Source organism: Oryctolagus cuniculus, chromosome 7, assembly GCF_051225735.1.
Source record: "Oryctolagus cuniculus isolate XC-2025 breed Fujian yellow rabbit chromosome 7, ASM5122573v1, whole genome shotgun sequence".
Classification (NCBI taxonomy): Eukaryota; Metazoa; Chordata; class Mammalia; order Lagomorpha; family Leporidae; genus Oryctolagus; species Oryctolagus cuniculus.
Window position 1 is genome coordinate 44,750,017 of NC_142873.1, and position 13,619 is coordinate 44,763,635.

Sequence of the window (13,619 nt, forward strand, 5' to 3'; positions counted from 1 at the left end):
GGCCCCGGCTCTAGCGCGGCCCACTAGGCCGCGAACCCAACCATAAACAAAACCTCCGGCGGCCGACTCGACATGGGGGGGGGCCGCCAGGGCTCGCATGACTAGGAGTGGGGGTGTACAGTGGGGAACACACGGCGCGGGGGGGTCTACCGAGGGAGGGGGATACGGCGGGGGTAGGGGAGAAAGGAGGGAGGGTAAAAGGGGGGGGAATCGCGGATTTAAAGGGGCCGCGGACAATACCCGGCCCCGCCGCGCTGCCGCTGCCGCCGCCGCCGCCGCCAACGCCGCTGCGCTCCCAACTTTACCTCAGTCTCCTCCACACTGACACCCCGGGCCGCGCCGCCCCTGTCACGTGACATAAGATTCCCTCCTCCCCACCCCCCCTTTTCCCTCTCGCGCTCGCTCTCGCGCCTTCTCCCTCCCACTTGCCTTCCTGCGTCCTCCGGCACGTGACGCGAAAAGGGACGCGCACGTACGCGTGCGCGTGCCGCCCCGCCACGAGACACCGCATTCCGACTCCGTGCGTCCGCCCCGCCTCCGCCGCAGCCCCGCCTCTACCACGTGACGCGCGGACAGACTCCGCTTCCTCTTACTGGCGTAGTTCCGCGTCTCCGCACTGGCCGCTGGCGGGTGCTATTGCTCGCCGGAGTCACGTGGCGGGGGAAGCGGGAATGCGTCGTTCCCCTTTCCTAACCACCCCCCCGTCCGCCATGTTTTCAGGCCGGGTCTGGCTTGGTCTTCCTCCGTAAGGAAATGGCCGAGGAAGTCCAGGAGACCCATGCGCCGTTGCTTTGGCGCAACCTGGGCTGACGAGGAGGGGGAGCGGATTAAACCTGAGCAGGTCTGCGCAGGGTAGGGAGGCCATGGCGTCCAGCAGTAGCTGGCTGTCTGGGGTGAATGTCGTGCTGGTGATGGCCTACGGGAGCCTGGTGAGGAGACCCCCCCATAATCCCCATTTGTGTTGTCGCGTCGGACCCAAGAGAGACTGCTGTTAAGCTGTGCCTGTCCTCCCCTTCCCACTTAGCCGGCGCTTTTTCTGGGCTTTGACTTTATCTCAGGGGTTACCTGGGAGCTTAAGTTACCAACCTGCCCTAACCGAGAACCCCACGCTCCTCGCTACCAGCTTCCCAAAGTCCATCCTCATCTTTAAAGATGGCCTTGCTTTCTCCAAAGTTTTACCCTGAAGCATCCCTGGGAGCCCGACTCTGGGGATTTGGAATGAGGGCGTGTATGTTTGTTTTCTGTCTTTTTATTAAAGATTGTTTACTTCTCTTTTCGGACAGGTGTTTGTACTGCTGTTTATTTTTGTGAAGAGGCAAATCATGCGCTTTGCTATGAAATCTAGAAGGGGACCTCATGTCCCTGTGGGACACAATGCCCCCAAGGTAGGTCCTTAGGACACGAGATAAACCTGGTTCCTCCAATGTTTTTTTCGGGACGAGAATAAGATTTTCTCTGCCTTCTGTACGGTTTTGCTCGAACTTGATTAAGTTGAGCAACAACTTTGTCTTGGGATGGGCTTATTTGCTCACGGCTGGGTGCTGGAACTTCGTCCTTCTGTAGAATGAAGGGCTTGGATTGAGGGTCCCAACCCTAGCTACAAGGTGTTTGTCTTAAGTCACCCAGTATTCTATGTTTGATTGTGTCTTAGGATGAGGTTAGGGTGGTTACAGTTAGTCCTAGAGCAATAATGGTCACCTTTGCAGAACTTGAGACTTTGGAAATCAAGTTCAGTTGTTCATGTTCCAAACAAACCTAAGGAAAGGACGCAACTTACTAGAGTACACGGAGAAGGTAATGAAGTAGTCTTAACTTTGTTCTCTTCTTCCTTCCGTGATTGCCCTCTTTTCTTTGGCAGATGAAATTATATCTGTCCCAAAACCCCATACCTAACGCATACAGCTGCCTACCTCATGTTTCTACTTATATTTGTTCTTTAAAAAAAAATTATTTATTTAAAAGGCAGCATTAGATCTTCCATCTACTGTTCACTCCCCAACTGGCCACCACAGCCAGGGCTGGGTCTCAAGCCAGGAGCCAGGAATTTTTTCCTGGTCTCCCAAGTGGATGGCAGGGGCCCAAGCACTTGGGCCATCTTCCCACTGCCTTCCCAGGCACATAAGTGGGGAACTGGATCAGAAGTGGAGCAGCCCGGGTGGGACTCGAACCAGGGCACCCACATGGGATGCCAACACTGCAGGACGTGGCTTAACCTGCTGTGCCACAATGCCAGCCCCCTCTACTCAGATTTTTAATAGACATTTCAAAGCTAGCATATCTAAACGAGAACAATGTCACCCCTATCTTGCTTCTTGCATCTTTATTTCTCAGTAGAAGGCACTTGCTCCTTTAACCAACTTCCTTTTGTATGGCTATCTGTAGATCACGGGGATCCAGCTCTGCTGATTGCATTTCCCACCTTTGCACTTAAGAAAGGAATGGACTTCACTGGACTAGCTCATTCCTTCTTTTTTTTTTTTTTCCCCTAAGATTTGAAAGGCAGAGTTACAGAGAAAGGGAGAGGGAGAGATAGAGACCTTCTGTCCACTGGTTCATTTCCCAAATGGCTGCAGTGGCCAGGGCTGAGGCAGCCAGGAGCTTCATCCAGGCCTCCCACATGGGTGCAGGGGCCTAGCTACTTGGACCATCTTCCACTGCTTTCCCAGGCGGATTAATGGGAGTGGATCAGAAGTGGAACAGCTGAGACGAACCAGTGCCCTTATTGGATGCCATCTCTGCAGGCAATGGCTTAACCCACTACACCACAATGCTGACTCCAATTTTTTAAGAGTTATTTATTGGCTCCAGCGCTGTGGTGTCGCAGGTAAAGCTGCCACCTGCAATGCCAGTTCGTGTCCCAGTTGCATCACTTCTGATCCAGCTCTCTGCTATGGCCTGGGAAAGCAGTAGAAGATGGCCCAAGTCCTTGGGCCCCTGAACCCGCATTGGAAGACTCCAAGGAAGCTTCTGGCTCCTGGTATCTTCCCAATCTCCCACGCAGGTGCAGGAGCCCAAGGACTTGGGCCGTCATTTACTGCTTTCCCAGGCCATAGCAGAGAGCTGGATCAGAAGTGGGGCAGCCAGGATTTGAACCGGTGCTAGTACTGTAGGTGGCAGCTTTACCTGATAAACCACAGCACTGGCCCCTCCAATTACCTTTTGTTTTGTTTTGTTTTTTGACAGGTAGAGTTATAAGAGAGAGAGAGACAAAGGTCTTCCTTTCGTTGGTGCACTCCCCAAATGGCCACTACAGCCGGCGCTGCGCCAATCAGGAGCCAGGTGCTTCTTCCTGGTCTTCCATGTGGGTGCAGGGCCCAAGCACTTGGGCCATCCTCCACTGCACTCCCGGGCCACAGCAGAGAGCTGGACTGGAAGAGGAGCAACCCAGACTAGAACCCAGCGCCCATATATGCCAGTGCTGCAGGTGGAGGATTAACCAAGTGAGCCGCGGTGCTGGCCCCCTCCAATTACATATTTTAAAGTTAGGTTTCCCCCTCTATTTTACTCTATAAGAGTGCTTATTTTTTCTTCATATTTTCCACAGTTTTTCTTTTATGTTCGTTTAAAATGTTTTTTTCCACCATATAATAAGCTTCAAAGATGCAGGAACAACGCCAGTTTTCTTAAACAATATAAAGCCAGAGTTGCTCAAATTAGGAACTTAGTAATGTGTTGTTGAATAAAAAGTAGGTTACTACAGGGCTGGCGCTGTGGCATAGCGAGTAAAGCCACTGCCTGTAGTGCTGGCATCTAACCTGGATGCTGGTTCAAGTCCCAGCTGCTCCACTTCCCATCCACCTGTATGCTGTGGCCTGGGAAGGCAGCAGCCCAAGTCCTTGGGCCCCCTGCACCCACTTGAGAGACCCAAAGGAAGCTCCTAGTTCAGATCAGTGTAGCTCTAGCCGTGCTTGCGGCCATGTGGGGAGTGAACCATTGGATGGAAGACCTCTCTCTCTCTCTCCACCTCTCTCTAACTCTGCTTTTCAAATAAATAAGTCTCTCTCTACTGCTGCCTCTCTAATAAATAAATCTTTAAAAAGAAAATATAGGTTACTGGGAGAACTAAAGCTAGTGCATGACTCTGAACTCCTGCAGCAGGGTTGCTTCTTTGACAAGTACTCTTAACCCTCTCTATCTTGCTGATAGATTGGTGTTGCCTGAAACAAGAGTGCTCCTTTCACTTGCTTCTAGTGAGAGGAACACAGCATATCATGAACTTATCAAAACTTTGGCTTTTGAGGCTACTAGACTATGGACAATCAAGATCTTTTGTATTAAAAAGTTCTCTGGTATAAATTCTCATTAAATATTGATGGATGTGTAAATTAGTTGTCTGTCGCCCATGTGTGCAATCCATGATCCAACAGTTCTACTCATACCACAGAGAAATTTTATTCTTTTTGTACCAGGAAACATGAGGATGTTCATAGCAGCATTATTCATAATATTTGAAGAACCATTGATGCAAATTCTCATTTCAAAATGTATAAAATAGTGATGGTTCATATTCTGATATATCAGTGGGAATAAACCCATGAACACAAATGAATCTCTAAAATATTTTAATAAAAAATGAAACTACAGATATAAATAAATCTCAAGATTAGGGTGACTGGAAAAATCCAGAAAGTCATTCAGAAAAGAATTTGTACCATGTGATTCAAATCATTCATATGAAATTCTAGAACATACAGAACTTCTGAAGAGTACACATCATGTGTTGACTTCAGAGGACTACATGGAGACACGTTGGGAAAACAGATACTCCTTTTGTTGACTGAGATGGCAATCAAATAAGTATATTCATAGAAATTCAGCCCATACGTTTAAAATTAGTTCAGTATATTGTATGTATGTAAATTCAGTCTCAATAAAGCTGATTTGAAAGTTTTAAAACCAAGTTGCAGGCCTGCGCCGCGGCTCACCAGGCTAATCCTCCGCCTTGCAGCACCGGCACACCCGGTTCTAGTCCCGGTCGGGGCGCCGGATTCTGTCCTGGTTGCCCCTCTTCCAGGCCAGCTCTCTGCTGTGGCCAGGGAGTGCAGTGGAGGATGGCCCAAGTGCTTGGGCCCTGCACCCCATGGGAGACCAGGAGAAGTACCTGGCTCCTGCCATCGGATCAGCGCGGTGCTCCGGCCGCAGCACGCCAGCCACAGCGGCCATTGGAGGGTGAACCAACGGCAAAGGAAGACCTTTCTCTCTGTCTCTCTCTCTCACTGTCCACTCTGCCTGTCAAAAAATAAATAAATAAAAAAAACAGGTTGCAAATGAATTTTTGAAGCATTTTTCTATATCAGTTGTAAAACCAGATAAAGCTACATATCTTGTTTAGAGGGACACATGGTAAAGGGTAAAGAAAAGATTATAAAATGGGGTTTCCATCAGGACTCAAAAAGTCACTGGCAACAGCGTGTCATGAAAGTGGATATTGGACAGAGGTATTCATCTTAATGACATAGTTACTGGAAATTACATACATGTTATCTGTGTTCTGTATGTATTTTACAATGAAAGTTTCTAAAAAGTTATAACAAATTTATTTTCTGGGGGCTCTGGCAACCTTAAATAAGTGTGATGGATAGGAAACTAATAGGTGAGGTGTGGTACCTTTTGTCTTTATAAATTTTATATTGTGTATAAATGACCAATTTTAAAGTGCCTTAATTTGTTTTAAAATAGCCTCTAGAAGTACTGTGGTTCTCTAGATAGGATAGTCTGCAAACTATTTCAGACCAGATATAAGCCATCTCCACAGTTTGTTTTTTTTAATTATTTTTAAGAATATTATTTATTTTCATTTTTATTTGAAAGGTAGACAGATGGAGAGAGATCTTACGTCTGCTTGTTCACCCCCTAAATGCCCACAACAGCCAGGGCTGGGCCAGGAGGAAACCAGAACCCTAGAACTCAATCCAGGTGGCCCACATGGGTAGCAGGGACCCAGGTACTTCAGCCATCATCTACCTCCCAGAGTGTGCATCAGCAGGAAGCTGGATCAGAAGCTGAATAACCAGGACTCAAACCAGGTACTCTAGTATGGGTACAGGTGCCCCAAGCAGCAATTTAACTGCTGTGCCAAGCACCTGTCCCCTCCCTATAAAGGTTTTTACAGTAGATTATGACTTCTAGTTGCTGTTCATGTTCTTCTCAACTCAAGAGGTCCTAAATAATTTTGATGCCGTGGAGCTTGAAGGAATTCCTTGGCAAATTAAAAGATCTAGCTTGGAGGCCAGCACTGTGGTGCAGCAGGTTAAAGCCCTGGCCTGGAGTGCCTCCATCCTATAGGCACTGATTTGAGTCCCAGGTTCCCCACTTTTAATCCAGCTCCCTGCTAGTGACCTGGGAAAACAGAGGATAGCCCAAGTGCTTGGGCCCCTGCACTCAGTTGGGTGACCCAGAAGAAGCTCCTGGCTTCAGCCTGGCCCAGCCCCAGTCATTGTGGCTATTTGGGGAGTGAACCAGCAGATGGAAGACCTGTCTGTCTCTACTCTCTGCTTTTCAAATAAATAAATCTTAAAAAAAATTAGCTTGGAGAGGTTATTACAGAACCTGTCTGTCTCTACTTCTCTCTGCTTTTCAGATAAATAAATCTTAAAAAAAATTAGCTTGGAGAGGTTATTACAGAACCTGTCTGTCTCTACTTCTCTCTGCTTTTCAGATAAATAAATCTTAGAAAAAAAAATAGCTTGGAGAGGTTATTACAGAACCCAATCCCATTCTTTCCTAAATTGTTGGATTTGATTATATGATCATTTTGTCTGCTTCCATTGTCTTAATCATTTGCTCTGCCATATTTCCAGATTGGTAGAAAGCAAAGTGTAGGTTAAGTGATTGTGTGTTTTTTTTTTTCTCTATGCCAACAGGATTTGAAAGAGGAGATTGATATTCGACTCTCCAGAGTTCAGGATATCAAGTATGAACCCCAGCTCCTTGCAGATGATGATGCGAGACTGCTACAGCTGGAGACCCAGGGGAATCAGAGTACGTGGCAAGCTTTTGGGAGGAGGCCTCAGTTAAGAGGCCCACAAGTTTAGAATGCTTAGTTCTTCAGAGTTGTCACTAGCTGCTAGCAAAGCCTCAGTTATTGCCCAGCTACTGAATGTATGCCAGATGCGGGGAGACAGTTTCTTACCATGTTGGAGTTTGGCGAATCTTGAGAGTTATGCCTGAGACTGATCTTTTTTTCAATAGGTTGCTATAACTACCTGTACAGAATGAAAGCTCTGGACGCCATCCGTGCCTCTGGTAAGAGCTACCTGAAAGGGTCCTTTCTAGGCTCTCTGGGATTTACATGGGCACAGAGTGGTAAACCTATAATGTATGTTAGGATTTGTCCTTTCAGCACTTCTCTGGATATTAAGAATTACCTAGAGTTTTGTAATCACTGAATTATTTAGCCAAAGGAAATTCTGTTTTTTCTCCAAAGAATCTAGGGAGTTTTGTTCTTCTTCTTATTATTTTTTTTTTAAGATTTAGTTATTTATTTATTTGAAAGGCAGAGAGAGAGAAAGGTCTTCCATTCACTGGTTCACTCTCCAGATGGCCGCAACAGCCAGAGCTGCACCGACCTGAAGCCAGGAGCTAGGAGTTTCTTCCAGGTCTCCCATGTGGGTGCAGGGGCCCAAGCACTTGGACCATCATCTTCTGCTTTCCCAGGCCATAGCAGAGAACTGGATCGGAAGTGGAGCAGCCGGGACTTGAACTGGTGTCCATATGGAATGCTGGCACTGCAGACCAGGGCTTTAACCCGCTGTGCCACAGCGCTGGCCCCTGTTCTTTTCCTGAGATTGTTAGTTTCATGATTGGGTAAAGGTAATTTGTTGTGGGGTTTGGGTTTTTTTGTTTTGTTTTGTTTTGTTTTTTTTTTTAATTTTATTTGAAAGAGTTACACAGAGAGCAGTCTTCCATCCACTGGTTCACTCTCCAGTTGGCCACAATGGCCAGAGCTGGGCCGATCTGAAGCCAGGAACCAGTAGCTTCTTCCAGGTCTCCCATGCGAGTGCAAGGGGCCAAGGGCTTGGGCCATCTTCTGCTGCTTTCCCAGGCCACAGCAGAGAGCTGGATCAGAAGTGGAGCAGGCAGTGACTTTACCCGCTATGCCATAGCACAGACCCTGGCAATTTGTTCTTGGACAAAAGGCTAGTGGTGTCTGGTTTTCCACTAAGCCTAAGATAGATGGTTCTTGTTGGATTTCTTCATTCTGTTACCACTTATCATATATGTTCTATGTCTACCAAAACATAGTTTATATCTAAAGCCAGGAAGGTTAAGTAGGGTGGTGAAAAGGATGTTGACGCTATCCGTTATGCTTGGCATAGCTTACAGTTGTGCTTCTACCGCTAAGGCCATTTAGGTACAGCCGCATACCTTTGGTTTTCTTAATTCCATTAGAATTTCACTCCAATTCACTCATTTCATTAGACCTATTTCTGAGTTTGGGAAAGTAACTAGAAAGAATGGTAGAAGAGGTATCATTGTGCTGTTATCTCCTTAGAGATCCCGTTTCGTGCTGAAGGCCGGCATCCTCGTTCCTTAATGGGCAAGAATTTCCGCTCCTACCTGCTCGATCTGCGAAACACTAGTACTCCTTTCAAGGGTGTGCGCAAGGCCCTCATCGATACCCTGCTGGACGGCTATGAGACAGCCCGCTACGGGACAGGGGTAAGACAGATGGCCAGTTTTTCTTTGAAGGAGCTGGAGGATCCCCCCCTACCTAATCCCACCCCCGCCCCAGACTGAAAGAGCCTCACTCTTCCTTTCTCTTTCCTAAGGTCTTTGGCCAGAATGAGTACCTGCGCTATCAGGAGGCCCTGAGTGAGCTGGCCACCGTGTGAGTTTGGAGGGGAACATGTCCAAGGGGGCTGGAGACTATAACTAGTACTAGACTGTTCCCATAGTGAAATAACCTTCATAAAGAAATGTGACAAAATCTTTAAAAAAAAAAAACATAAAGTTGTAAGGTGCTAGATACTAATACAACTTTTTCTTGTTTATGTGAAAAAGCTGAAGTTACTATATAATAAGAGAAACCCCTACTTTGTGTGCATCTTTTTCCTATTGCTTTTTTTTATATCTGTCCAATAAAATATGAATTTTGTATAGTCTACCAAAGGGAATAAAGTTTTCAGCACACAAGGGTTCCTTCTGTTACAAAGTCCCAGTGTCCTTTTGTTTCCTGGTCTAATCAGAGAAAGCGGTACCTTTTTTTCCTCTTTTACCAGTTAATGTGTCAGTAACCCTGTCTGAAACAGGACGTCATTATAGTCAGCTGTTGAGCATCTGTGCTATAGGTGACAAATCATGACTTTGCTTTGGAAATGTTTTAAATATGTACTAAACATAGTTTCATTATTATTTATGCAAATATTAAATGGAACTTTAAGTTAGAAAAGGAAAGTTGACTAGAATAAAAAAGTTTGTTACCGGCCATGAAGATAATACATGCTACTGTGTTAAATATGGCTCTTGAGAAGAGAGATGTCTGTCCTATTTTCTCTGCCCCTAAAAATGACCTACCTTGTTAAAGGTGGAGAGTCCTGTTGGTGGGCATTGTGGCACACCGGTTACACTGATCTTGGGACTCCCATATCCCATGTAGGAGTGCCTAGATTTGAGTCTTGCCTCCATTTCAGATCCAACTTCTTGCTTACATGCATCCTGGGAAGGCAGCAGGTGATGGCTCAAGTACATGGGTCCCTGGCACTCATGTGTGTACCAGATTGACGTCTAGGCTCCTGACTTCAGCCTGACCCAGCCCTAGCTTTAAAGGCTTTTGGGGAACGATCCAGCGAATAGAAGATTTTATGTGTGTGAGTGCACATGCGTGCACGCTCTCTGCCTTTCAATTAAATAAAAATGCACAATTAACACTTAAAGACAAATAGTAAAAACTAGAGCAGTGATGAAGATTAACGTTTAGAGAGGCTGGAAAAAGGTATTTGGACTAGAACTCAGGTAGAAACTTGTTCAAAATTCAGTCTTTTTGAAAGATAAATGCTGGATAATTCTACTTATGAGGTACGTAGGTTGTCACACTCAAACACAAAGTATAATGGTGATTGCCAGGGGCTGGGTATAGGGGGAAATGGGAATTATATTTTAATGGGTATAGAGTTCAGTTTTGCAAGTTAAAAAGCCTTCTGGACATTGGTTACATGATGGTATCAGTGTACTTAACAGTGGTAGGCCGGCGCCGCGGCTCACTAGGCTAATCCTCCGCCTGCAGCGCCGGCACCCCAGGTTCTAGTCCTGGTCAGGGCACTGGATTCTGTCCCGGTTGCTCCTCTTCCAGTCAAGCTCTCTGCTGTGGCCCGGGGGTGCAGTGGAGGATGGCCCAAGTCTTTGGGCCCTGTACCCGCATGGGAGACCAGGAGGAAGCACCTGGCTCCTGGCTTCAAATCAGCATGGTGCACCAGCCGCAGCAGCCATTGAGGGGTGAACCAGCGGAAAAGGAAGACCTTTCTATCTCTCTCTCTCACTGTCCACTCTGCCTGTCAGAAAAAAAAAAAAAAAAAAAACACTGGTGAACTGTACATTTAAAAATGGCTGGGCAGGTAGCATTGTGATGCAGCAGGTTAAGCTGCCTCCTGCAACTCCAGCAGGAGTTCAAGTCCTGGTTGCTCCACTTCCTACCCAGCTCCCTGCTAATGCTCCTAGGAGGGCAGCAGAAGATGACCCAAGTGCTTGGGCCTCTGCCACCCACGTGGGAGACATGGATGGCTTTGTAGGCTCCTGGCTTCAGCGTGGCCCAGCGCGTGGGCTGTTGTGGCCATTTAGGGACTGAACTAATGGATGGAAGATCTCTGCAACTCTACCTTTCAAATAAATGAAATCTTTTCTAAAAAATAAAAGTGGTTCGGGGCTGGTGTTTAGCCTAGTGGTTAAGTTGCCTGTGTTCTGTGGAGTAATTGGATTCAATGTCTGGCTCTGCTGCTGACTCCAGCTTCCTGCTAATGCAGACCCTGGGAGTCAAGAGTGATGGCTCATGTAATTGATTTCCTGTCCAGAAAAGCCCAGCATGAACCAGTGGATTGGGGAGTGCTCTCTTGGACTCACTCGCTGTCCGCTCTCTCTTCATCTGTCTCTCAGCTGCTTTCAAATTTTTTTAAAAAAGTAAATAAAGAAGTATTTAGTGATATATTTTGTTGTGGGTATTTTACCACATTTTTTGAAATTCTGTCTCTGACTTCCGGTTTCTAGAAACTTTGAGCGGGTGTAGTGAAAGAGTATAAGCTTTAAAATGTGACAAATATAAATCTGAAACCCAGGCCTACTGCTCACTACCTTTGTGACCTCATGCAAGATAATTATTGGACCCTCAGTTCCCTAATATACAAACAGGTTATACCATAATATAGGGGATATTGGTGTAATGTCCTAATGTGTTAAGTGCCAATAGCTCCTGCTATTCCTATTTTTTGACATTTAATTTTCAAGCAACTCATAGTGAGACGGAGAAACCTTGAGGCAGAGGCAACTGGTTTCTCTGTTTTTATTTACTAAGCTATCAGATGGAATTTTAGTAACTAGTTTACAAGATAAAACAGATTTTGTGGCTACCACTGTTATCTATGCGATGGGATAAGCCCTAAACCATATTCTGCTAGTCTTCATTCAGTCCATGACCTCCCCTCTCTATTCCTTAGGGTGAAAGCGCGAATTGGAAGCTCTCAGCGACAACACCAGTCAGCAGCCAAAGACCTAACTCAGTCCCCTGAAGTCTCCCCAACAACCATCCAGGTGACGTACCTCCCCTCCAGTCAGAAGAGTAAACGTGCCAAGCACTTCCTCGAATTGAAGAGCTTTAAGGACAACTACAACACACTGGAGAGTACTCTGTGACAGAGCTGAAGGACTCTCACTGTAGACTGAGCCAGACAGACTCAGTGTGCAAGACAGGCGCTCGCTGGGCCCCGATGTATCAGCTGACGCGCACATTGTGTCCAGGGTTCATAGGGCTTGCACTGTGATCTCCAGCTCATTATTAGGAGCATTTTCAGAACATCAACTCGGACTTTATTTCCACTAGTAGCACTTTTTCTGGATTTCAGTTCGTATGTCATTGTTAATGTTTCTGTCAAAGCTTCCTTAAATATCTTTACTTGGTTGGCAACAAACATCATGGTGCAGTGCATCAAGCGCCGGCGCTGGAACACCCACATCCCATATTGAAATGCCAGTCTGAGTCCTGGCTACTCCACTTCTGATCCAGCTACCTGTTAATGCACCTGGGAGGCAGTGGATGATGGCCCAGGTACTTGAGTTCCTGCCATCCACATAGGAGAACTGGATGGAATTCCTCCTGGCTCCACCCTGGCTATTGCAGGTGATTGGGGAATAAACCAACAAATGGGAGATCTATCACTCTGCCTTTCAAATAAATCTTTAAAAAAAAATGTCTTTTAAAAATATAATTTGGCACCAATGTTGTGGCACAGTGGGTAAGCCACTGCTTATTACGTCGGCATCCTATATTGGAATGGCTGTTCAAATCGTGGCTACTCCACTTCCAACCCAGTTTCCTGCTAATGTGCCTAGGACCGCAGTGGAAGATGGTCCAAGTACTTGGGCTCCTGCTACCTATGGAGGCCATCTGGATGGAGTTCCTGGTTTCTGGCTTCAACTAGCTATTGTGGCCATTTGGGAAGTAAACTAGCAGGTGGAAGATATCCCTCTCTCCCCCAGCCCATAACCTCCCCTCCCTCCTCCATCTCCAGCTTTCAAATAAATCTTTAATAAAAAAAAATATTTACTTGGTTTTGGGCATGGTTTTCCTGCTCCATTCTTGGCGACTTAATCCCTGATGTGAGAGCTGGGATGAGGTCTCATCTGTCTGGCCATTTGTGTCTGATTAGGAACCGTTTGAGTTACGGAGTCTCAGAAGGGCAGACAGGAACTGGTGGATGAGGCAGTGGGTGGAACAATTTACACTGGTACTCCAGTTAAACCAGGATTAACAGCTTTCCTGACAAGACTCATCCTATCCACTAGGCAGTTGTGGTGTAGCAGGTAAGGCTGCTGCCAGTGATGCCAGCATCCCGTATGGGTGGCGGTTCAAGTCACTGCTAGTGTACTTCCAATCCAGCTTCCTGGTGGTGGCTTGGAAGAGGACTGGAAGATGGCCCTGGTGTTTGGGACCCTGTACCCATATGTAAGAAGTGGGTGAAGCTCCTGGCTCCTGGCTTCAGCCTGGCCATTGAGGCTATCTGAAGGTTGAACCAGCAGATAAAAGATCTCTCTCCCTCTAACTCAAATTTTTTAAAAATATGCTGTGAAAAAAATTTTCTGACACCTGCCATAATTTACTCCAGGCTATGTGTGTGAAGAAATGGTTTTCCCAATGCACTGATATGATTTTATACAATAACTTCAATAAGATGAATTACTAAAAATATACATGGTGAAACAGGTTAAGCCTCTGCTTGCTACGCTGGCATCCTATATGGATGCTGGTTCAAGTCCCTGCTGCTCCACTTCAGTCCCGTTTCCCTGCTAATATGCCTGAAAATGGCAGAAGAATGCCCAAGTACTTGGGCCCTTGCACCCACATGGGAGACCTGGAAGAAGCTCCTGGCTCCTGGCTTCAATCTGTCCCCACCCTAGCTGTTGCAGCCATCTGG

The 13,619-nt window shown here is 46.5% G+C and overlaps 2 protein-coding genes across 53 annotated transcripts in view; one reads left to right on the forward strand and one right to left on the reverse strand.

Annotated features, from left to right (window-relative positions):
• UBAP2L (ubiquitin associated protein 2 like) overlaps positions 1–618 on the reverse strand; it is a 56,933-nt gene extending 56,315 nt beyond the window's left edge. For 25 of the 50 annotated variants that reach the window (XM_051857252.3, XM_051857251.3, XM_070077650.2 and 22 more), the window contains exon 1: positions 241–360. The gene's annotated coding sequence lies outside the window, so the exon portion shown is untranslated. The other 25 variants (XM_089299911.1, XM_070077654.2, XM_070077649.2 and 22 more) reach the window with 6 other exon arrangements.
• Positions 619–695: 77 nt separating this feature from the next.
• On the forward strand, positions 696–12,756 carry LTAP1 (lipid transport auxiliary protein 1). Of its 3 annotated transcripts, none has more exons than XM_051857260.3 (7): positions 696–929; positions 1,284–1,385; positions 6,864–6,981; positions 7,192–7,245; positions 8,495–8,661; positions 8,772–8,830; positions 11,646–12,756. In XM_051857260.3, exons 1-7 carry the CDS (start codon positions 864–866, stop codon positions 11,839–11,841), a joined length of 762 nt encoding a protein of 253 aa, XP_051713220.1. In that variant the 5' UTR covers positions 696–863; the 3' UTR covers positions 11,842–12,756. The 3 variants fall into 3 exon arrangements, with proteins under 3 accessions (XP_051713220.1, XP_089156038.1, XP_069933783.1); XM_089299912.1 differs by having other exon boundaries at positions 696–841; XM_070077682.1 differs by lacking the exons at positions 696–929; positions 1,284–1,385 and adding an exon at positions 5,816–6,026.
• Positions 12,757–13,619: the final 863 nt, after the last annotated feature.

What these genes read in the sequence shown, in the direction of transcription:
- LTAP1 (XM_051857260.3), top strand. Translation starts at nt 864, where the DNA reads ATGGCGTCCAGCAGTAGCTGGCTGTCTGGGGTGAATGTCGTGCTGGTG. An exon ending in TGATGGCCTACGGGAGCCTG is followed by an intron (nt 930 to 1,283) that starts GTGAGGAGACCC and finishes CTTTTCGGACAG; the next exon opens with GTGTTTGTACTGCTGTTTAT. An exon ending in GGAGACCCAGGGGAATCAGA is followed by an intron (nt 6,982 to 7,191) that starts GTACGTGGCAAG and finishes TTTTTTCAATAG; the next exon opens with GTTGCTATAACTACCTGTAC.